Below are 24,416 nucleotides of genomic sequence, written 5' to 3'. Positions count from 1 at the left end.
CACAAATCAGCCATAGGTATACTTACATCCCCTCCCTCCTGAAACTCCCTCCCACCTCCCACCCCATCCCACCCCTCTAGGTTGTCACAGAGCCTGGGTTTGAGCTCCCTGAGTCATACGGCAAATTCCCACCAGCTGTCTATTTTAAACATAGTAGTGTGTTTATGTTAATCCCAAACTCCTAATTTATCCCTCACCCCCTCCCCACTGTACTTCTCCATTCTATTCAGTTCAGTTCAGTCACTCAGTCATGTCCGACTCTTTACGACCCCATGAATTGTAGCATGTCAGGACTCCCTGTCCATCACCAACTCCCGGAGTTCACTCAAACTCACTTCCATCAAGTCGGTGATGCCATCCAGCCATCTCATCCTCTGCCGTCCCCTTCTCCTCCTGCCCCCAATCCCTCCCAGCATCAGAGTCTTTTCCAATGAGTCAGCTCTTCGCATGAGGTGGCCAAAGTACTGGAGTTTCAGCTTTAGCATCATTCCTTCCAAAGAACACCCAGGACTGATCTTCAGAATGGACTGGTTGAATCTCCTTGCAGTCCAAGGGACTCTCGAGTCTTCTCCAACACCACAGTTCAAAAGCAGCAATTCTTCGGCGCTCAGCTTTCTTCACAGTCCAACTCTCACATCCATTCTATACGTGCCTTAATATTGCAGACTGCCTCTCATCTTCTGTGTGGCACAGATGGGAAATAAAGAAAGCAGAGCATCAAAAGTCTGATAACTTGTGGCTTTCTTATTTCCTCAGCACTGACTCCCAGGCTGTAAACTCAGCTTGACTAACTGGATCACTGTATATTTCTGGACTGGTCACATTAGGGACATTGGTATTTGCTGTGCAGGTGGGTTGCTGTGGGGTTTGCTTGTGTTCTTTCCTCTGATGAGCATCCCCCAATGCTGGAAATAATCACAGAGCTTGGGGTCTGTTGCCTGTACCTTCCGAGGCTGCAGCAAACTGGGCTTCAGGATGCTGGGGTCGCAGGATGCTGGGGTCAGGCTCCTCTGGCCATTGTGAGAGAAGAAACCGCCCACCCCATGTGAGGCCACAGAGAGGGAAGCCCAGGGCCGTATAATCTCCTGACAGAGGCCAGTGCCCTGCTCCTCCAGCAAGAAGGACTCTGTGGCCTGCCTGGGACCCCTGTGATGGCAGGGAAATGCCCACACGCCCATGCACTCAGGTTCTGTCCCTGCCCCGCCCCCGCCTTGGCTCTGTGTAACTTGCAATTTTGTGTATAAAGTTGTGAGCCCCCACCCTCCTAAGAAGCATCTAGGATCAGATGCTCTTCTCAGCTGCCGGCCCAAGTGGGAACTTGGAGCTGCCGAGTCCACCGTGTCCACCGACGAGGGCGGGGGTGGGGGGAGGCGGAGAGCTCATACTTTCATCTGCCCCAGCCCTGCCCTCACGGAGTGTGTTTTGCATGTGGTTGTTGAACTTTGATTCAGTGACTCATGCTGAGGTGCAGGCTTCATCTCCCTCCCTCATCTGATTGCTTTCTTCCTCTCTTTTAAAAGAAAAAAAAAAAAAAAGGCAAAGCAAAACTACCTTTGCAGCTTTGAATGTGAATGGTGAAAGGAAGTAGAACTTCGGCCTGAAGTGACTCTCCGGGCCTCGGGGACACCTGGACAGCTGGGAGGACAGCTGAGGGGAGCGGGGTGTCCACCGCGAGGGCCCTCGACACGCCCTGCTGGTGAGTGTATGTCCCCTGGCATGGGTCAGTGTGACAGAGTGCTGTCAGACTTGCGGTGGGGGTGGGAGGACAGAGACAGCACACTCGGGGAGGCGGGGGCCAGGATGCAGGGCACGTATTCTTGGATGGGAAGCATCCTAGCAACAATCTCATCTCTCTTAGTTACTCTGAGGGTTTGGTGGGGGGGAAAAAATAGGTAAGCATCTTTAATTTCCTTTGGGTGAAATCTTGCTCTATCTAGCAAATTTGCATTTAATGTCAAGAGGGCTTTTATTGGAGAAAGATTAATCAGAAGAAACTATTAGGTTTAAGTAAAAGCTCCTGCTTTAAAGATGTTTTAATTTTATGAAATCAGAAGGACTAGGGTCTCAAAGAGTCAGACATGACTGAGGCGACTTAGCACGCACACACAGAACTCTGGAGCACATCTGAAACCTGTCTCCATGCTTTTGAGAGCAAGTTGTAGATGAGATGGTGACTGGTGGGTGTCTAGTTTCCTGGCAGATCAGGAACATTTGGCAGGGCCCCAAATGCCATGTCTTCTAGAGGATGGCCCTGTGGGCTTCAAGAAGGCCTACGAGGATGTTGGAATAAGTCTTCACCTGATGGCAGTGAATATAATCTTGGCTTATGCCCTGGGGCCATTCTAGAATGCTTGGCCATGAACTCCAAGAGGCGACCTCAGGGCCACATGTTGCCAAGCCAGGAGTGCCAACACCTGGCAGGTGAATAGTTTGGGAGGGCATTGAGCAGAGGGTTTTGTTTTACACCTTGCTTCAGAGTTGCCCTGGGGTATCGATCAGGGCTGTAAATACTTGTGTGTACACCGGAAACAACCTACAGCAGCACACAAGGGTGGGAGAAAACAAAAGGCCAGCCTAGTCCCCTCAGGCTCAGAGCAACATTACTCACAACAGCCCCCAAGCAGCAGCAATCCAAGCGTCCCTGGAGGAATGGAAGGCTACACGGTGTGGTTTATAGGACCCGGATGAACCTTGAAGACACTATGACAAGTGAGACAAGCCAGACCCAGAAGGACGAATACAGTGTGATTTCACTTGCATGAAGCAGTGAGGATCATCAAATTCGTAAAGACGCAAAGTAGAACTGTGGTTACCAGGAGTTGAGGCAGGGGGATGGGGAGTTAGTGTTTAATGGGGACAGAGTTTCCATCTGGGGAGATGAAGATGCTCTGACTATGGAGGGTGATGATGGTTGCTTACTGCTGCTGAAATGCACTCATAAGAATCAGTAAAATGGTGAATTTTATGCTACGACTCTTTTGCCACAATTTTTAAAAATTATAATTCTGTTAAGGGGAAAAAAAAAAGTCAGGCCCAAACCACAAATCTCATGGGCTGAAGTTTTTGCCTCTCTGTGACTTCCTCAAACTCTGACAACTCCCCTGAGGGCTTCTAGATCTAAGCTGAACCAGAAAACTTCTGCAGGGACTCTGTCTAGAACCGTCCCCTCACTATGGTGGGTGACTTCCGGTGGGCATGTGCGGGAGATTTCTCTGCAACTGGCCAAGGCGACCTGGGAACGGACTTGGAGGTCAGGGTCCAGTGTTGAAGGAGGGCTGGCCCTGCTTTGTGGCCCCCGAGTGGCCCTGGGCAGCACCCTCTGGCAGGAGCTGCCACCCTTGGGAGTCTCCCATCCAGCTGTGAGATCCTGGGTAAGTCAGGCAAACCTCAGTCTTGTCACCTGCAACCTGAGTAACTCTTTCCATGTCGCAGGGACTTTGGGATTTTCCGAAGAAGACACACAAGGAGGCACCTTGTAACCAGAAAACAATGTGTCGCTGTGAGCTGCTGACTCTCTGCAGTTCTTATTGCTCTTACTTGCTCATTCTTCAGTGTGCCATGATTTTTTCCTCCCCTAGGGCCTCTTCCAGCCAGACTGTTTGGCCCAGAGGCCCTCCTTCCTGATTATCTGACCCACCTTGTTCCACCCGCGAGGGTCCCCTGTGCCCCCTCCCCTTTCTCCCTTTCTCTCCTGCTGGGTCGTCAGGTCCGGAGCCCACCCTCCTCAGCCTTGACACTGAGCATTGGACAGCGTGCCCCGCCGACCCTTGTCAGAGTGCAGGAGACTTGGGAAGGTTTTCGAAGTGTTACTAGCCATCTGTGCTGTTTGTGACTTCCAGTCAAGATTGAGGAAGAAAACCAAGATGAAATTGTTCATACTTTCAGGTCTTAAAAATAGAATGGAAAAAGTAGCTGCCAGCAGCCCTGTGGCTCAAAGACCATCGCAGCTGGGGGTGGGGGGTGGGGGACGGGCTGTGACTTGGGGCTCCAGAGAGCAGCCCCCCACCCTAGTGTTCTCCCTTATTTAGAAATTTTAAAAGGAAATGAAGTTATTTTAGAGTCTCAAGGGGGGAAAAAAGCCTCTGAGGTAGGTGAATTCTTTCAGTTAATTTCATGTGAAAACAGCCCTCCCATCCCACGCATACCTACAAAACTCCGCTCAGAAAAGGAGCTCTGTTGAAGCTTGAGGGGTCTGTGGGGAGCTGCCGAGGCAGGGACCCCTCTCCCACTCCCCAGGAGAAAGGTTTTTCACTTCAAGAATGTTCGTGCTTCCGCCCTACCAGAACGCAAAGTGACAAAATAAACTCGGACTCTCCTTGTAACTGTTACTAGGTGACTCAAGAGAAGTCGCCTGACCCAGTCATATTTTGACGTTTCCATTTCTAGGATGATAAGGTATTGCTGCTATCTTGAACCGCAGCTCAAAGCAACCCATTATTATGGTCGTCTCTGCCATTTGCTAGCTGTATAGGGCTCACTCTGTACCACTCTGAACCTTACTGTCTTCATCTGTGAGCAGGGAATACTTTTTTATCCACCTGGTCGACCCAGCAGGGATAATGGGAAGTTTCAAGTAAGAGCCTCTGCAAGAAAGTGAGCGGAAACAATGAAGAAAAACGTGAATATAAACGTTTATGTTCACGTTGTCTGGACTGTCTTTCTTCCACTTTAGTTCCCTCCCTCTTTTCTTTCTCCCACCCTCTTCTCTCAAGCTTCCTGTCTCTTTCTTCCAAATCCAAATAAGAGCCACAGTGCACGCACAAAGAGCAGGGGAGGGGTGGGGTGGGAGTAACTGAAGCCATCAGGTCTGGGAGGACTTCGTGGAGGAGGTGACAGTGAGATTAGGTCTGGTGGAGAAGGGGCAGGGGTTCCACAGAGGGAAGAGCCCGGGGTGTGGTCTCCAGGTCTGAGACACTAGGGTCTTTTAGGGACAGCGCACAGTCCCTGGTGTGAGCTGGCCTACCAGGTGGGTGAGTGTCGCCTTCCTCTATGGAGATTGGGTCAAAGCTGGACCCTGGTCCGAGAAAACAATCACCCTGAAAGCAAAGAATGGCACTGGTCAGGGAAAAGTTGAGGCTGGGCTAGAGGTACGTGGCCCTGGAAACCCGAGAGGAACTTGGTCCTGGGTGTGGTCAGTCTTGCTTCTCGTGCTGAGGAGATTTGACATCTACTCTGCACAGGATGGAGGGACGTGGACATTTTGGGGGGACGTGGAAGTCTTGATCAGTCTAGTCTAACTTGACTAGAGCAGTTGTGGGTGGGAGTGTGGTGAGGTGGCCCTCCCAGGAGCTCTGGGGAGATGACGATGTGGCCTGTCTGTGGCTGGGAGAGGCCAGCTCGTCCTCAGTCGTCCAGCTCTGTGCGGGCCCCTCTGGCCTCGCCTTTCTCCTCCGATGAAGAAAAGTCATTCCTCTCCTGAGTTTTGAAAACACATCTTTCTAATAGAAAGTATTGTGCCTATCATCATGGTGTATGACTTGTTTACATTTTTTGTCTGTTTCCCTGAATAGATTGTAGAGAAATCTGACTGTGGGTTATTTTGTCTTTATAGAACTGGGTCCCAGCATATTGCCTGGTGCCTAGGAGGTGATCAGTAAGTGCTAGTTACATGAATGAGAGAATGAATGAATGGATGGATGAGTGACCTTGGACAGTGGTGGTGTGAGTGTGAAGGGGAGCATGATTGTGGAAAATGTCAGGGAAGCGGACTTAATGACTCATTGGATGTTGAAGTGCGGGAGAGGGATGAGTCAAAGCTGACCTCACGCTTGCTTCTATGGATCTCTGGGGGATGCCATTCAGTGAGATGGGAACTCAAGAAAAAATATTCCAGGGGGGAGGATAATTTTAGCTTTGGGCATTTATTAAAGAAAAAGCTACTAAACTCTTCACATATAGGAGGCATTATGCCAGGTGCTGGCTTCCCTGGTGGCTCAGATAATAAAGACTTCACCAGCAATGCGGGAGGCCTGGGTTTGAGCCCTGGGTTGGAAAGATCCCCTGGAGGAGGGCATGGCAACCCATCTCAGTATTCTTGGCTGGAGAATCCCCACAGACAGAGGAGCCTGGAGGGCTGCAGGCCATGGGGTAGCAAAGTGTCAGACACAACTGAGCGACTAGAACACACATGCTCAGTGCTAGTGACTCTGAGACAGACAGGTCAGAAGGCAGTTCACAGTCTGAGAAGCAGATACCTGACAACTCCATATGCCTTACAGAGGTGTGTGCACACGCCTGGGAGCTGAGAGGCCCAAGCCACTCATTCTGACAGGGAGTCACGGATGACCACTGTGAGCGAGTTTGAGCCAAATCTTTTTTTTTTTAAGTCGAATCTTAAACCCAAAAGATCACTCTGGATAGACAGGACATCATATGCAAAAGCGCAATGGTAGGAATATTCTGGAGTGGGGAGTAGAAAGAGCTTCAGTGTGGCTGGAGAGAAAGGACCAGAGGGCAGTTGTGGGCAAGAGGTAGACGGGGGCCTGCAATGCATCCTGAAAGCTCAGCCAATTGCTCAGGAACTTGATGTCTTTCTTGAGGTCAACACGGGGTAAGAGGGTATTTCTAAGCAGGGGGTGACATGTTCAGACTTGTTCTAGAAACTCAGTGCTGGCTACAAATGGGAGCTGGGCCAGATGGGATGGAGGAGGGGCCCCTAGGAAGCTGTGACCTGCACTGGGGGTGGGATGCAGAAGGTAGGCATGGAGGCTTGGGTGGGGCTTGTGGGCAGGAGGTGGGTGTGATAGGGGCCATGCCGAAGGAAGGAAAGACATAGGACTTCTGTTGGGGGCCCTGGATGACATGTCTGTAGGCCCCCTACACGGAACCGTCTACATGGAAAAAGCTGTTGAAAAGCTCTGGATTTAAGAAGAGGGTTTTTGGTTTCAGAATTCCTTTCCACTCTCACAAACTACTAAGGACCACCACCACCCCAATTTGTTTATATGGTTTATATCTATCTGTCGATATGCACTTTGTTAGAAACTAAAACTATGAAATTTAAAAATAATCATTTATTTAAAAAATCAGGGTAAACCAATCCTATTAATATAAATGATGTGTTTTATGAGAAATAACTCTATTTTCCAAACCTCCAAAAATTTTAAGAAGACTGGCACTGATTTATATTTTTGCAAATCTCTTTAATATCCAGCTTAATACAAGACAGCTGGCTTCTCATATCTGCTTCCATGTTCAAGCTGTTGGCAATATCACAATGACATGTAGCTTCTGGAATAGTTCATGGTACACTCGTGAGAGGATGAGTGGAAGAAAAAGCAAATTACTACTTAGCATTTAGTAGGGAAATACTTTTACCTTATACACTCCCTGGGAGGGTTTTGGGCTCCCTCTGGACCGCAATTTGAGAATCACTGAAGCTGACTCAGCAAATGTTCTGAGTTCCCACAGTGTTTTACCAAATAGCGCACAGGGCATTTATCTCACAGGTTTACAGCTATGTGTGCCCGGTGTTTAGCAAGAAGTCTGAGCTGGAAGTGCAGTTGTGGATTCATGGATCTAGGGGGCTGGTGGAGGGCATGAGGGGTAGGGAAGATGGCTTGGGCAGGACCCTGACATTGACCAAGGGACCAGAGGCTAAGCAAAGCATTGGAAAGAAGTTGGAGACCTAGGCGAAGCTGTGTAACCTAAGAGAGAAGAGAGTATCAAGAAGGAGGTGGTCCACAATTTTTGGATTTAAAATCCCTAGTAAGGATATGGGCCACAGAGCCAAAAGCAGCAGAGAGGCTGCCCAAGGCAAGGAGTGGAAAGATGCTGCTGGCTTTGGCAGTTAGGAGGTCACTGGTGACTTTGAGGGCAATTTCGGTATGGCAGTGATCAGTAGGCCAGGCGGGTAGCAACCGACAAGTGGTGGCTGCGGCAGAGGAGCCTCTCTATTCAGGAGTCAGTTCAGTCCCTCAGTCATGTCTGAATCTTTGTGACCCCATGGACTGCAGCATGCTGGGCTCCCCTGTCCATCACCAACTCCCAGAGCTTGCTCAAACTCATGTCCATCGAGTCGGTGATGCCATCCAACCGTCTCATCCTCTGTCATCCCCTTCTCCTCCCACCTTCAATCTTTCCCAGCATCAGGGTCTTTTCCAAGGAGTCAGTTCTTTGCATCAGGTGGCCATAGCATTGGAGTTTCAGCTTCAGCGTCAATTCTTCCAATGCATATTCAGGGTTAAATTCCTTTAGGATTGACTGGTTGGATCTCCTTGCAGTCCAAGGGACTCTCAAGAGTCTTCTCCAACACCACAGTTCAAAAGTCTCAATTCTTTAGCACTCAACTTTCTTTATAGTCCAACTCTCACATTCATACATGACCACTGGAAAAACCATAGCTTTGACTAGATGGACCTTTGTAATGTTTCTGCTTTTTAATATGCCATCTAGTTTGATCATAGCTTTTCTTCCAAGGAGCAAGCATCTTTTAATTTCATGGCTGCAGTCACAATCAGCAGTGATTTTGGAGCCCAAGAAAATAAAGTCTGACACTGTTTCCATTGTTTCCCCATCTGCTTGCCATGAAGTAATGGGACAAGATGCCATGATCTTCATTTTCTGAATGTTGAGCTGTAAGCCAAATTTTTCACTGTCTTCTTTCACTTTCATCAAGAGGCTCTTTAGCTCTTCACTTTCTGCCATAAGGGTGGTGTCATTTGTGCATCTCAGGTTATTGATATTTCTCCTGGCAATCTTGATTCCAGCTTGTGCTTCATCCAGGCCGGCATTTCTCATGATATACTCTGCACATAAGTTAAATAAGCAGGTGACAATAGACAGCCTTGACATACTCCTTTCCTGATTTGGAACCAGTTGGTTGTTCCATATCCAGTTCTAACTGTTGCTTCTTGACCTGCATATAGATTTCTCAGGGGGCAGGTAAGTTGGTCTGGTATTCCCATCTCTTGAAGAATTATCCACAAAAATTTTCTGTCCAGGAGGCTGGTTGATAAATGTCTGTGACCTGCCAGCCCCATCATGAGTTCTGCTGAAGTTCTTGTATTAAGGGCGAGGCTCTGCGAGACAAGAGGAGGCCATGCTGGGAACCCAGAAGAGAGAGTGTTGCAGAGGATTCCAATAGGAGGCCAGGAACCGAAGATGGAGAACCTGTAATACTGAGAAGAGGACGGGGTGGAACGACAGATGTGTGTGAATGTGTGTTGAGCACCGTTTGTAGGGGAAACATCAAAGACCACCTGAATTTTCATCATTTGGCGTATGGATAAACACCATACAGTCTTTCATTTGTTCATTCATTAGACAAACATGCATTGAGATTCAGCTGTGCCAGGCACTGTTCTAAATACTGTGGATAAGGTGGGCAGCCAAACAGCTAAACTGGCAGCGAAAGATTTCCAAAATGACTCTTTAACAAGAAAAGTGACTTGCTGAATAATTAGTCCAGTATGATACTATTTGTGTAAAAACAACCTCCCTTAAACAGTATGTGCATCTATCTGCTAGACATGCAAGAAAATGCATAGAAAAAGTGCTAGAAGGAGACAGGAGAGGCAAGCAGGGTTTGGGGTTTGTAGGAAGAGACATTATATACTTTCATGCGTTATACTTCTACATTATTTCAGTTTTTTCATAGTCTACAGATTTTCAGGATTATTTCTGTATTTTAAAAGTTTTTTGAAAGATATAGGTCTTTGTGAAAAGAGAGACCCAGTCTGTCCAAAGGATTCCTTCTGACTCAGTCATATTTTCTTGTAAACATGTGTCAGGCTGCACCCTCCTGCCCCCAACTACCCCAAAGGTGCAGGCCAGGAAGTGATGGCTGGGTGGAAAGAATAAAATTTGAGTTAGGACCTCTTATTTTAGAGGTTCAGTACTATCTGAGTTAACTGCTATGGAAAACTGTGTTGGTGCACAGAGCTGAATTTTGGTCAAAGCATGTGCTTCTGGGAATAGAATTCACCAGAGGGTATTTCCCCCTGTTTAATTCCAGGAGTTGTATTAGTTTGCAATGGATGTCATAACAAAATACCACAGAGCTGGTTTTTATTTTGGATATATATGGGCTTCCCTAGTGACTCAGATGGTAAAGAATCTGCCTGCAATGCGGGAGACCTGGGTTCAATCCCTGGATCAGGAAGATCCCCTGGAGAAGGGCATGGCAACCCACTCCAGTATTCTTGCCTGGAGAATTCCATGGACAGAGGAGCCTGGTGGGCTACAGTCCAGGGTGTTGCAAAGAGTTGGACACTACCGAGTGAAAAGCACTTTACGACCTATATATAATATGTAAACAATCGGCCCTTCATATCCTCGAATTCAACCAATTGTGGATTAAAATTATTAAAAAAAAAAAAAAAAAAGAATCCCAGAAGTTTTCTAGGCCCTGGGAGGCCTAGCCCCTCACCTGCCCCGGGCCCTGGAGAAGCCACGCTGCCTCCTGTCCCCCTTCCCTGGTCTGGGGGGCCTGACTGAGGGGGAAGACTGACCTGCGGGGGAGGGGGAATCCCCACTTGCTGCTGCTCCCTCTGCCATCACTGCCCCCCTTCTCCCCTGAACCCCTAATCATACTCAAAGAGTTCCTAAAGCCAGAGACCTGCATCATACAAGCAAAACTTGACTTTCCCATGTTCCGGCAGCTATTTACATGGCGTTACACTGTATTAGGTAGTATAAGCAATGTAGAGAGGCTTTAGAGTCCTGGTGGATATGCTTAGGTTATATATAAGCACTATGCCATTTTATACAAGGAACTTGACTATCCATTCATGGAGTTTGATATCTTCAGTGGTCCTGGACCTTTCCCGCAGCTGAGGGATGACTTTGTGTTAGTTGCTTGGTTGTGTCCAACTCTTTGTGATCCCATGGACTGTAGCCCACCAGGCTCCTCTGTCCATGGAATTCTCCAGGCAAGAATACTGGATGGGTAGACATTCTCTTGTCCAGGGCATCTTCCTGACCCAGGGATCGAACCTGGGTCTCCTTCATTGCAGGCAGATTCTTGAGCGCCTGATCCACCGTTTTTAAAATTTAACATTATCACCATCATCATCATCACCTCCTTGAAGTTCTGGTGGCTGGAAGTCCAAGATCATGGTGTTGGTGGGCCGGTTTCTTCTGAGACCTCCTCAGCTGGCTGTTGGCCTTTTCCCTCCACTGTGTTTCCTCATGGCTTCTCTCGGTACCCATGTGTGTCCAATTGTCCTCTTTGTATGAGGACACCTGTCACATTCGATTAGGGCCCACTCCACTGACCTCCTTTTAACATAATCACCTCTTTAAGACTTTATCTCGGAATAGTCACATGCTGAGGGGTGGAGTGGGGATAGGGCTTCAACATATGCACTTGGCAGGGACACAGTCCAGCCATAGCAGAGCCTCAGAAGCACTTCTGTGGCCTGTGCATGAATGTCCTGAGCTCTGGGTGTCCTGCTCAGGTGGGTGACCCTCACGAGGGATGGGTTGGGGTGAAGGCCTAGGAGCACCCTCTAGGAAAGGCCGTGAGATTGCATCTGCGGCTCACCAGCCACACCAGCAACTGAAACTCCCCAGGGCACAAGGCCCTGATGTGACTTCCTGGCAGACAAGGCGGGTGGGGAGCACACATAATCGGGCTCCAGCGGCCCAGCAAACACCTGATGGCTGCCTCTTCTCTCTAGCTCATGCCGGCGGGGTGCTGCCAGGAGGAAGCCGGGGGCAGGACCCTTTCGGGGGGCCTGGCTGGCGCAGCATGCAGCGCTCGAGCAAGATGGAGTTCTTCCAGAAGCTGGGCTACAGCCAGGAGGACGTGGCCAGGGTGCTAGGCAAGCTGGGCGAGGATGCCCTGGTCAATGACGTGCTGCAGGAGCTGATCCAGACGGGCAGCCGGCCCAGCGCGCATGAGGGCAGCGCCGCACCCCTGCTCGTGCCCAGGGGCTCCTGCGGGACCCTGGACTCTTCCCAGTGCAGGCTGGGAGCGGACTCCGGAGAGGACAGCGGAGACCCTGCCAGCTCCTTGAGACCCATAGTGATCGACGGCAGCAACGTGGCCATGAGGTAGCGTCCTTCACCCCTTCTTGTCAGTGGTTTGGTCCAAGGAGCTTTGGAGCCAGTGGGTGGGGGTGGGAGCCCCCGGTTCATCCCTCAGTAGCTGCTTAGTCAGTTAACCGCTCTGAGCCTCGCTTTCTCCATCTGTAAGGTGGGTCTACAATCTCCCTAGAAGTTTAGTCCTAAGAACTGGAGCTGCTGGACATGCCTAGGGCAGTGATGACACAGAGTAAGTGTTCAACAGAGGGCAGCTATTCTCACGTTAAGGCAGAGGGGGCTCTCTTCCCCCTCTTATCCCAGCAGGGATAAATGGTGGGGAACCTAGGGCTGGGAGAAGGTGGCTTCTGGCCTGGAGTCTGTCCCTACGTGGCTGCATGACTCTGGGAAAGCTGGCTATCTCAAGTTTCCCCTTCTGTGACACAGGTCAAGAGACAGCTTTTTAGCTTCCCTTAAGGTTATGAGAGTCAGATGGAAAATGGACTTGAACCACCTTGAAAGCCCTCTGCTGGGGGTGGGGAGCAGTGGTGGAGGCGGTAGAGCTCCCTAGCTAGGGTGGGGGGGCGGTGTTTGTGGTCCCCGAGCTACAGAGGCAGTAGTTATACTGGTGCGTTGGCATCTTCGTGTGTTGCGGTGATGAGAGCTCCATGCCGGGCCTCATCTTTCCTGGAGAGGTTAAGTTCCGCTGAGAAAGGGGTTCCACAGCCTCACCCACACCCACCACTGGGCATGGAGAAGGCTTTGCCCAAACAAGTGGATTACTTTTCCGTTTGGCTAAGCTATAGCCCAACCGAGGGCAGAGCCATAGGGAGTTGGTCATTCAGAACCGCACATAGACTCATGTCCCTTTCCAAAAGCTGAGCCACGCTGGGCATGGAGAAAATCCGTGTCACTGCTGCTGAATATGTCAACAGGGGATTCTTTGGCTGAGGAGCTGAGTGGTTTTCTCTAGGAATTTGGGCTCACTCTGGATTGGGCACTGCAGGAGAGAAGTTTGGAAGGGTTAACTCAAGGTGGCCCAGCTTTGGGGGTAGTTCCTCGCTTGGTGTGTAGGGCAAGATTGTTTAAGCATTCATTCAAGTTTTAGCCACCTAGGTCTCCCTGGGCTTGATTATATCACCAGGCAATAGAGCCCTGCCTTCTCCCTGTGGCCTAGGAGCTGGTCCTTGGGTCTGTAAAACATTCTTACACATGCTCTGTGTAGGCACCAGGTAGGTGAGCCTCTGAAGTCCTGCTAATTCAAGATTCCTGAGCGAATTAAAGGGATTTTTAAGAATTCAGTAGTTTCTGAGGGTCCTAGGAAGAAAGTCTGCTGGGTTCTAAGAGGTGGCCTGGCCTCTCTCTAGTCTGGATGAGGCGTCTCTTCCTCTGGACATCGGTAGAAACATAACCGCTCACATTTGAAGTAAGACGGTTGTTCAGTCGCTCAGTTGTGTCCGACTCTGTGACCCATGCATGGTAGCACACCAGGCTGTCTTTCGCTATCTCCTGGGGTCTGCTCAAACTCATGTCCATTGAATCGGTGAGGCCATCCAACCATCTCATTTTAAAGCAAGAACTACAATCCCATAGCCTCCAGAATGAAAACCACAATCACAGAAAGTCAAGCAAAACGATCACATGGATCACAGCCTTGTGTAACTCAGTGAAGCTATGAGCCATGCCATGCAGGGCCACCCAAGACAGACGGGTCACGGTGGAGTGTTCTGACAAAATGTGGTCCGTTGGAGAAGGGAATGGCAAACCACTTGGTATTCTTGCCTCAAGAACCCCTTGATAAAGTGAGATGATACTGTTTAAATCAAAGACCTTTTCAGCCCTAAGAGTATATGAACTCTCTGATTCCAGCTCAGAAAAGCAGAGTGGCTATAGGGTGAAAAAACTACTTCAGGTGCTACAGGAAAGCACTCTCTCTTTGGGGGGCCAGACATTTTTTAGGAATGGTTACAATCGGGTGGTGGTGGAGCATTTTCTATTGATGAAACTCTCTGTTGCTGCTTGGAGTTAAAATTTAAGCCATGTCCTCTATTTGCATGTGACCTTGACATGTTCCAGGTAAATTCTGGGAACGTGGGGGTTTAGTCTCACCCCATCCCTACCTCCTACAACTGTAATTGGTCTTGTCTAGTCATGCACAGTCTGTGTGGGTAACAGATAGAAACCATCTCTCAGGCTTATTCTGAAGAATGTGTCAGGACATTCATTCTTTCACACTCATGCTGTCTTAAAACCACCTCAAATGCCCAGAACACATGTCTGTGTGTGTGTTCTCATTGTGTCTGTAAACGTATGCACATATACACAAACATCCCTTCCCCTGCCCCCTGCATCCCATTAGTTAGGAAAAAAATTTCCACAGTTCCCACCCATGCATGGGACTTCATTGGTCCAAAGGCACATCTGGGAGAGAGTGGGTCAGACATTCAGCTCCAGCCCTGTTCCTTCTCTTGCAATAACGCCTCCTGGTCCTCCAACCAGAGTTCAGCAGGACCCCTTGACTTCAGACTGTGTGGTTCTCCGATGTGAAGGATAGATCCCAGTGTGGGGCGCACCTTTAGCAGGGCTAGATGGTTGAAACCCAGCATGGAATCTAGTTGTTACCTCTTGACCTCAAAACTCAGCCTGAAAATTCTCCTTCTCTGAGGTCTTGTACTGCAGGTGTTGCCATTCTCTGCTTTCGAAGGTGCTTCTGCTTCATGTGCTGTCTGGTCCTGGAAGGAGGGGGAGGAGCTTAAAAGACAGGTTGGGATGTGTGTTCCTTTCTGTCCTGAGCAGGCGGGAGGCGCGTCTTCTGTTGGCAGTAGCATCATCTAGGGTGCCTGCTGCCGACTTGCTGTCTGGGGTCTGTCCTCTGAAGTCTGCCTTTGCTCACGAATAGCCTCATTTTTTCTTTTCTTTAAAAATTAGCTCAGGGCAACTTAATTTTTAAAGTTTTACTTCATTTTTCAAAAAATTTCTAATTTATTTATTTTTGACTCTACGAGGTCTTCGTGGCTGCACAGGCTTTTCTCTAGTTGCAGCCACAGGGTTTTACTTTTAGTTGCAGTGGAAGCACTCTCACTGTGGTGGGAGCAAGGGCTCTAGGGCTCGTGGGCTCAGCAGTTGCGATTTCCAGGCTCTGGAGCACAGGCTCAACAGTCGTGGCACACAGGCTTAGCCGCTCCGTGGCGTGTGGCATCTTCCTGGACCAGGGTCAAACTCGTAATTTCTGCATTGGCAAGCAGATTCTTTACCACTGAGCCATCAGGGAAGCCCCAGCCTCACTTTTCGGTCACAGTTTTCTTTTTCTCCCTCTCATTTTCTTTTGGAAGTGGTGTTTCCTTAAAAAGTTCAAAATCTGTATTGGTTTCTATTGCTGCTATAATAAATTACCACACAAATGTAGTGACTTAAAACAACGCTAGTGTATTGTGCTGTAGTTCTGGAGGTCAGAAGTCTGGCCTGAGCCTTCCTGGGCTGAAATTAAGGTGGTGGCAGAGCTATGTTTCCTTCTGGGAGCTCTAGGGGATGATGTGTTTCCTTGCCTGTTTCAGTTTCTGGAGGCCACCTGCATTCTTTGGCATGCAGCCCCTTCCATCTTCCAAAGCAGCAATGGCCTGAAACGATGTACACAATGTGGAATCAGTATATATAGCTGTGGTTTCCTGGGGAGAAGGTCTGAAGCTTCCAATAGGCACTTAGAAGGTCTGTGATCCCCAAAACATAAAGAACCACTGACGTAGAATGAGCAGTTATAGGTAGTGTCATGCTTTACAGGAGGTGCTAAGCCTCTCCATTAGCTCAGAGAATGTGAGAGGGGGTCATCTGTCCTTGCCTCTGGACATCTAGATTGAGAGAAGAAGCACAGAAATGACCTGGATGGGCTTGGCCAAGGTCAGCACTGACTGCATCAGACCTTGGCTTCATCCTTGTGCTCTGACCTTGCCACCACTGTGGAAGTTTCCATGGGCCCCTCTCCCCAGGTCTTCAGAATGGGTAGCCCAAGGTTATCTGTCGGGGCCGAACCCAGCCTGGGGTGGCTGTTCTGAAGAGTGGCAGCGAGGGTCACTGACCAAATGCTTTTTAAAAGAAGTGGGAATGTATTTGTTCTGAGCACACAGTTCTGTTCAAGTCATTTCAATAGGACCTATACTACTCAATTCCAAGAGTCTTCCATCTCCCCACTGTAACAACAAAAGGAGTCTATTTGGCTCTTATAAGCAGGAACATTCATTTCATTTATCATTTCCTAAGTGGCAGGTCAACTTCAGTGAGAATTCTATCAATAAGTTGCAGTGGTGCAGGCCTAAGATGGCAACCTGGGAAGCCAGACCTTATGTTCACCCTTAGTTTTGCCTAGTTTGGATTCCCTGGTGGCTCAGATGGTAAAGAATCTACCTGAAAAGTGGGAGACCTGGATTCAATCTCTGGGTTGGGAAGATCCTCTGGAGGAGGGTATGGCAACCCACTCCAGGATTCTTGCCAGGAGAATCTCGTGGAGAGAGGTACCTGGCAGACTACAGTCCGTGGAGTTGCAAGAAGTTGGACATAACTGAGCAACTAAGCACAGTTTTGCCAAATTCCTTGTATTTCATGTAGGAAACCAGGGAGGTCAGAAGCAGGCAACAGAACATGGGGCTTAGAGTTCGAAGACGTGAGTTCTGGCCTCTAGCCTGTGTGTGTATGTGTGTGCTGAGTCGTGTTCGACTCTTTGCAGCCCTGTGGACTGTAGCCCACTCAGTTCCTCTGTCCATGGAATTTCCCTGGCAAGAATATGGAGATGCGTTGCCACTTCCTACTCCAGGGGATTTTCATGACTCACAGATCAAACCTGTGTCTTTTGCATCTCCTGTATTAGCAGGCAGATTCTTTACCTCTAGCACCAACTCTAGCCTAGGACGGCCCAATAAAGTCCCTGTGAAAATGGAATGTTCTGTACCTGCACTGTGCATTGCGGTGGCTGCTTGCTACACGGGGTGACCTAGTGCTGGAAATGTGGCTGGTGTGGCAGAGGAGCTGAACTTCCAATTTTATTTCTTTAGAATTCACATGAAGGGTAAATAGCCACATGTGGTGAGTGGTATGGTACATAACAGCTGGTATAGCTCCAGTTTCTCATCTTACCCACTGTGTGACCTCCTCGTGAGTCATCTGACATTTCTGAGCCCTGTTTATTACAATTAAGTGGCTGCGCTGAGTAATAACAGTCTCAAGTAGCTTTTCATTTCTGACATTCTAGGATTCAGGTGATTATTTTATGCATGCAAAGCAAGAGATATGAACCTTCTGCAGAGGTTCAGAGAGAGTAAGTAACTTGCTCAAGGTCACAGAGAAGTGTCAGGCTCTGGATTCAGTGCTCTTTCCATTTCCTCTGGCACCGGGTATATTTGGGCTGCAAATTCTGTACTATCTTTGGTCTTAGGGCAGGCTACCCTGGGACCAGAGCCTGCCTGTGCTCCACCGAGCTCTCCCAGGCATGATGAGGCCCAGACAGGTGTAATCCAGGCAGGAGATGCTGTATCTCACTCCTTCCCTAGGGGCCAGCACACCCCTCCTGGGGGGCCTAGCCTGTAGGGAGCCCGCAGAAGGTAACGGGTGCATCACATGGTGGCTCTGCCTGACCAGAAGCACAGAGACTGGTTTCCAGGCACAATATATACACCTTCAGGGGTGTGTATGTGGGCATGTGTACGTGCAGGACACAGGGAGATGTGAGCTGAGCCCTGGAGTCGCTGTACACTTGGCCTTAAGAAAATGGTCCAGCAGGGTTTAAAAAGATGCCTTTAAAAAAAACGTGACCATTGAAAGCCTGTGACCAGCTGCACCATGGTGTTCAGGAAGAGCATGAATTCTCGCTGCCAACTCTTGTCAGCATTTTTCTTGCCTGGCAAACTCACAAATACTCACACATGCGCTCATAAGCACAAGTGGTGAACACTCTGTAGGCAAATTTAGAAAGGAGCCATCTGAGGGCCATCAGCTTGGGGGAAAACAACCTGGTAATTTCCCATCCTCTTACTGGCCTTGACAAGGGTTTCATCTGAATGTGTCCTTGCCTTGGGTTGTACAGGATTTTTTGTTAAACTTATTGTTTACCTTTTTAAACTCTTAAAGACCTTAACAGGTTCTGGCATATGGTGGAGAAATGAATCTTCAGTGATGATAAAGCTCAGATCAGCAATGGAGGTTTTCATCAAGGGCTACCGATGGGGGTGCACTCCTGGGCAGGGGGTTCAACCTGGTTTTCAGCCTCTGAGTGGACTCTGACCACACTGACCTTGGGTTCCTAAGTCTGTACCCATTTCTCCTATTATGAGATAAGGGAGCACCCTCTCTCAGAAGTCACCCCCTGGACCTGAGCTGGGGAGAGACTTCTTGGTGAAATGGGTATAAACTCCAGCTTCAGAGTGTTTGTAATTTAACTCCAAATAAGAAACACAATTCAATCAGTGTTGGGCCTTTATATCTCACACCGCAAAGGAATCACTGCTTAACTTTTCCTTTCGTCCCACCCCAAAACCACCGCCTCACTCTTCACAGGACTATCTTGTGAGCTGTTAATTTCTGCAGAGAATTTTTTGGGCAATAGTTAATGATACAGAAGTGTTCAGTGGGATTGTCAGTTACTGTAGATGGCTACACGCTAATGGGCGGGTGCCCCTGGCACATTTGTCATGTAGGCAGAATTTGCTTTGGGCACCAACCCACTTCCCTCACCGCCTCCCTTTATTCAAAACCTACCACTCCTTTCGCCTTTTCCCAGGGCCTGCTGCTCAGCTTTCTGCTTGATGAACTGGTTCTCACTGACTGTTAATAAGCACTAGGGTCCCTCCCTCAGCTTGAGCATTTTACCAGCTGGTAATTTTTGTGCTGAAGGAGCTGCTGTCTGGATCCCAGGGGTGGAGACTAGAAAGGCCCAGGAATAAAGAGGGATAAAACAGAGATGGGGTAGGGGGAAGAGTTTGCAGCCCAACAGATCAGGCTGTGAGGTCAACTGCAAGATCTGTGAGCTGAGCACACGGCTTTGCTTTAGTTTCCTCAAGGGTCCTCAAGAGCTCCTTGCAGTGGTTCAACCAGGCGCATGTGCAAAGTGGCCAGGTACTCAGACTCTGTTGGAAATGAGCTCTGAGAAGCTGGGGGCAGGTTTGTTCGTTCGCTGCTCCCCAGGCCCCCAAGCACAGCGCCCCATTGATGAGAGGCTTGCTCACACCTGGATGCTGAGCGAGTGGAGGAGACCCACAGGGGAGGGTGCCTTGGCTTACGTCCCTCCCTCTGAATGCGGGGCCTGGGCTCCCAGCGAGGCCGCTGAGCCTTATGACCAGAGCTCTGCCCGCTCCCATGTGGCAGGCAGGTCTCCCCTGCTTGTGGCATCGATCCTGCCATTGCCCAGGGTGTTCTGTGACCAGAACTAGGGCAGCCATGGTGGGGTTTTGAGGTTGGTTTAGGGAAAAAGAAAGAAACATGGTAAGGACGGAATAATAGATAATCTTCACATTTCGAGAGATCAGAAGGCTCTTGAAGCGGGGTAGGGTCCATGCAAGAACGGGAATGAATGAGTGAATGAGTGAATCCTGAATGAAAATCCTCCATTCCAGAGAGGGCCAGTCCCTGAACTCCCTGAGCCTGGAATTCCAACTGGAAGAGAGGGCACTTCTTAGGGAGACAGGGAAGGTCCTGGCTGAACTGGTGGACAGACATGCACCTCCTCCATTCTTGCCTTGGCCTAGCTGGCCTAGGTGGTACTTAACCTGTTCTTTGGAGATTCTTGGTTGGAGTCTTGTGTCCGAGAAGCTGGGGGGCCAGTTTTTGCTGCATGAAGCTGTTGTGGCACCATTCCTTAGCTCTTCTCTTCCCGAATTCCTGAACCCCTGAACCTCCAACCCCCTCCCCTCCACCTGCCTCCAGCCAGGGCCACTGCATGCTGAGGCCCTTCCAGAATCACTGGAACTGGTCACACCTCTCATCTTTGTCCCCTCACAGGCACTTGGTTCTGTTTACCCCCATCCCTGCCCCAAATCACACACCCATCAAAGGCGTCAGGGATGGAAAGCTGGTGTTTGAACAGTTGAACAGATATATAGACGTAGTCACAGAAAAGAGAGCAACCAAGGGAAGAACTGTAGGGACCTCTCTGGCGGTCGGGTGGTTAAGGCTCCATGCTCCCAAATGCACAGGTTCTATCCTTGATCGGGGAACTAAGATCCCACATTCCTCACGGCATGCCATAGAAACAAATTTTAAAGAATTGTGGCAATGATTTGTTTTTCTGAGAACTGTTTGAGGGTAGACATTGCTGCAGGGCTTCCCAGTGGCTCAGCAGTAAAGTACCTGCCTGCAGTGAAGAAGATGTAAGAGACGTGGGTTCGATCCCTGGGTTGGGAAGATCCGCTGGAGGAGGGCATGGCAACTCACTCCAGTATTCTTGCTTGGAGAATCCCATAGACAGAGGAACCTGACGGGCTACAGTCCGTGGGGTTGCAAAGAGTCAGACATGACTGAAGTCACCGAGCATGCATGCACATACTTTGCTGTAGCCAAGAGATACGTGCTGCAGGGCAAGGCAGGAGTGTGGGTGTCATAAAATGTTCACATCACTGCTGCAACTGCATACAACATAGAAGTTATTTTCTGTGACACATGAAATCTCTTCACTACCTTCTAGGAACCAGGAAGGAGCAAACGTCACACTTGCTCATGCGTGGTGGCTCAGCCTCTTCTGTCTTCTGGATGACTCCAGCTCCATGTTTCCTCTCCCTTCTCCCACTCCTCTCTCAAATGGCATCTGGAAGCTTCTGAGACCTGGTGCTGGCTGGGAGAGGGGTCTGGGACCCTCACTGGACTCTGCTGCAGGGCTACGGGGCTGGCCTTGCTTCCGGAATGGTCAGCAGAGGGACATTGGTCCTGTTTGGCCTTTGGGGGAGCCACACTGGCTTTAGTGCTATCCCCTTGTGTATGTGCTGCGCTAATTCACTTTAGTCGTGTCCGACTCTTTGCGACCCCACGGACTGTAGCCCGCCAGGCTCTTCTGTCCATGGGAATCTCCAGGCAAGAATATTGGAGTGGGTTGCCATGCCCTCCTCCCGGGGATCCTCCCAACCTGGGGATCATACCAGTGACCCTTATGTCTTCTGCATTGGCAGGTGGGTTCTTTACTGCTAGCATCACTTGGGACACCCCCTGTTCGTCCACTCCCAGGCCACACACAATCCTCCAGGGGAAGTAGGGAATCCAGGGGTGTTGCCTCGGGCTCACCTAGACGCCACTTTTGTTCACGACGGCCCTGCAGTCCTGGGGGATGCTATATCCGCTGAAACCAGGATTTCTCTGAGAGGCTGGCGACTCGCCCAGGCTGTGCTGAGAGACAAGCTTTCAGCATCTTGTTCATACCCGTCCCGGTGTTTCCAGCCTCTTCAGCCCCTCATGGCTCAGTGGGTGGGGCATGCCTGGAGGGTGCAGGGTAAGGACCCTGTGAATGGCCTCCACATTCTTCCTCCATCTCCTTTCTTTTTTCAGTTTCTGCTGGGGTGGAAGGGACTAGCTTTCCACTTCCTCTTCCTTTTTTCCACGGATGGCCCCATTGATATTTTTCTGCTTACTGTTTGCAGAAGCCTCACAGTCTAGCCTCAGCGGCCAAAGGGCTATTACCCTAAGCTGGAAGACCCTGTGGACCTAGGGGTCGAGGCCTGGTTTCTGATACGTCTCTGGGGTGTAGAGTCCTCTTGGATCTCCCAAAAGCCCGGCTTCCAACGCTACTGATGAGTGTTTCCAGACTCCCTTTTTCTCTTGACAAACCTGGACCCCTCCTAACCCTCTCTGAGAAAACAGCAGAAGGAGCCACGCACCAGAGAAAGCACAGATGTGAGGATTTGATATGTTGGCGTTGCTTGGATGTGGAGAGGGTGCGAGAGTCGTGGGGACCTTGGCTCTCTGAGCACCCAGCTACGCCCCCTCCTGCCTCCCCACCTCCCCTTCACTCACTCCACACGTTCCAGCCACACTGTCCTCTTTGTGGTCCCTGGACATGCAAACCTACATCAGGGTCCTTCCAGCCAACCCTTCCCTGCACCTGGACTGCTTCTCCTCCAGCTGCTCACAAGGCCTGCTTCTCAGTCATTTATTCCTTCGACATGTTCTTACTGAACACTTATCAATGATCAGACACCACTGTGCTAGGTGCTGGGATTTTGATGGGCAGCAACAGGAACCTATGATTTAGAAATGAATGCATGCTAAATCGTTTCAGTTGTGTCCGACTCTGCAACCCTATTGGACTGTAGGGTTCCATAAGATTCCTCTGTCCATGGGATTCTCCAGGCAAAGATACTGGAGTGCGTTGCCGTGACCTCCTCCAGGGGACCTTCCCGACCCAGGGATGAAACCAGAGTCTCTTCTGTCTCTTGCCTTGGCAAGTGGGTTCTTTATCACTAGTACCACCTGGGAAGCCCATGATCCAGCAAGCGGGGGGGGGGGGTTATTCATCCCCTGGGTGGATGTGCACGTCCAGCTGTGTTCAGTGCAGAAAGGACAAGGACGTGTCCTTGCTGTGAGGCTTGTAACAGGGGGATCTGATGGAGCTGCTTTTCCTAGGGAAGTGGTGATGCAGCTGAGATCTCAAGGAGAGGGAGGAATGGACTGGGTGAAGAGGGGAGGAAATAGCTGGTACAAAGGCCTTGCAGTGGGAGTGGAGGGAGGTGCATGGCCAGGACGAAGGGCTGAGGGATTGCGATGGGGCGGAAGTCGTGAGCAGAGGGTGGCGAATCTGGCCTTCGCTGGTCTGTGGCCCATCCACAGCTGCGTTCATTGAGTGTGCATTCTCAGCATCTCAAATCCATGCCCTTGTCTCCCTCTGCAGCAAAACACTGCTGACCTCTACTTACTGAGTCTGAGGGATGTTTTAAGGGATCCTCTGGCTTCTCAGAGCAGCATTTGACCGCTTCTTTCTCAAGGCTCCCACAGTGCAGTCTCTTTTGTTTTACCCCCTTCCTTTCTTTCCTTTACTTTTAATTTTTAATATATCTTTTGGTCTTAGTTCTGGACCAGGGACTGAACTTGGGTCCCCTGCACTGGAAGCGTGGAGCCTTAACCACTGAACGCCAGGGAAGTCCCCTGCCTCTTCTTTTCTGATAGACGCCTTTTGTCTCTTGTGTGACTGTCCTCCTCTACCCGCAACCAGCTGCTGAGCTCCGGAGCGCCTCCACGCCCAGTTCCCTGGCCAATCACTCCCTGTCTGGGCGATCGGGCAATTCTCTCCACGTGGTGGCTCCAACCAGTACTTGAACAGATGAGTCATGCGTTTTATCACCCAGACCTGTCTTCTGAACCCTGGCTGTTTATTTAATATTTCCATTTAGAGGTCACCAAGGCTCTTCCCATCTCAACATGTGTCCAAAACCAAACTCAGGATCTTTTTCTCTAAATCCTGTCTTCCTCCAGACCAGGGTCTGTCTCAGGGCCCTGCATTCCTCTGATACAAGCTGGAGATCTAGAAGCTCCTCACTGTCTTTTTCGCTAGCATCCCTGTATCCAGCTGTCACTGCATCTGGAGATAGTACCTCCTGAGTATCTATCTCTCAAGTTCACTCCTCTTCATCACCACCAGCTGGAGCCAGATCACCATCAGATTCTGCTCTGACAGTCACCCCGGCAGCTTCTTAACTGCTGTCCACCCTCCATTCTTGCTCCTTCCAACATACTGTCCTCTGTGCTGCCAGGTGGAGCTCTGAAACATACATCAGATCAGCTCAGATCACATAAGCATGCCTGCTCAGTTGCTCAGTCACTAAATCGTGTCCAACTCTTTGTGACCCCATAAACTATAGCCCACCAGGCTCTGTCCATGGGATTCTCCAGGCTAGAAGACTGGAGCGGGTTGCCATGTCCTTCTCGCAGTGATCTTCCCAACCCAGGGATCGAATCCTTGTCTCCTGCATTGGCAGGCAGCATCTTTACCCCTAAGCCACCACACACCACATGTACCCCCGGTCTTCTCCTTCTCCGGCTTCTTACTCCTCTTAGGAGCAAGACAAACCTTCAGTAGCAAGTCCCTGCCTGGTTTTGAGCAACCTCTCACACCACTCTCTCCTTCCTGCATGGATGATTTCAGTGGAATTTGTGGGGCATGTTGACCTTGTTACTTGGACTTGGGAACCCCACCATCACATTGACAACCCTCTCTTGAACCTTGTAAGCTTCAGTTAATAAGAGGAGCTTGTCTTTTCATCCTTGGAATGAATGTGCTCCCCAAGGAGCCTGAGACCCCCTGCATGTTATCACAAGCTAATTGGTTCCGATAAAGGGATATATTTTGTGTAAAGAATGACCTATTTTCAAAATGCAGATTTGCCTGATTCCCTTTGATGATGAGACTAGGATCCAGGCTATTCCCAGGAAAAACCACTCTTGAGAAACCCCGCCTGTTTCTCTACAGATCCCCGCCTGTTTCTCTACAGATC

General features: G+C 49.8%; 1 protein-coding gene across 2 annotated transcripts in view; it reads left to right on the top strand.

Annotated features, from left to right (window-relative positions):
- ZC3H12D (zinc finger CCCH-type containing 12D) overlaps positions 1,474–24,416 on the top strand; it is a 34,557-nt gene continuing 11,614 nt past the window's right edge. The window contains exons 1-2 of one of the 2 annotated variants that reach the window (XM_018053330.1): positions 1,474–1,696; positions 11,622–11,997. In XM_018053330.1, coding sequence (XP_017908819.1) covers positions 11,693–11,997 — 305 coding nt within the window. In that variant the 5' untranslated portion in view covers positions 1,474–1,696; positions 11,622–11,692. Of the gene's footprint in view, positions 1,697–3,134; positions 3,372–11,621; positions 11,998–24,416 lie in introns of those variants that run through there. The other variant, XM_018053331.1, reaches the window with a different exon arrangement.

This window comes from Capra hircus, chromosome 9, assembly GCF_001704415.2.
Source record: "Capra hircus breed San Clemente chromosome 9, ASM170441v1, whole genome shotgun sequence".
Lineage (NCBI taxonomy): Eukaryota > Metazoa > Chordata > Mammalia > Artiodactyla > Bovidae > Capra > Capra hircus.
This window is presented reverse-complemented; position numbering and strand designations above follow the sequence as displayed.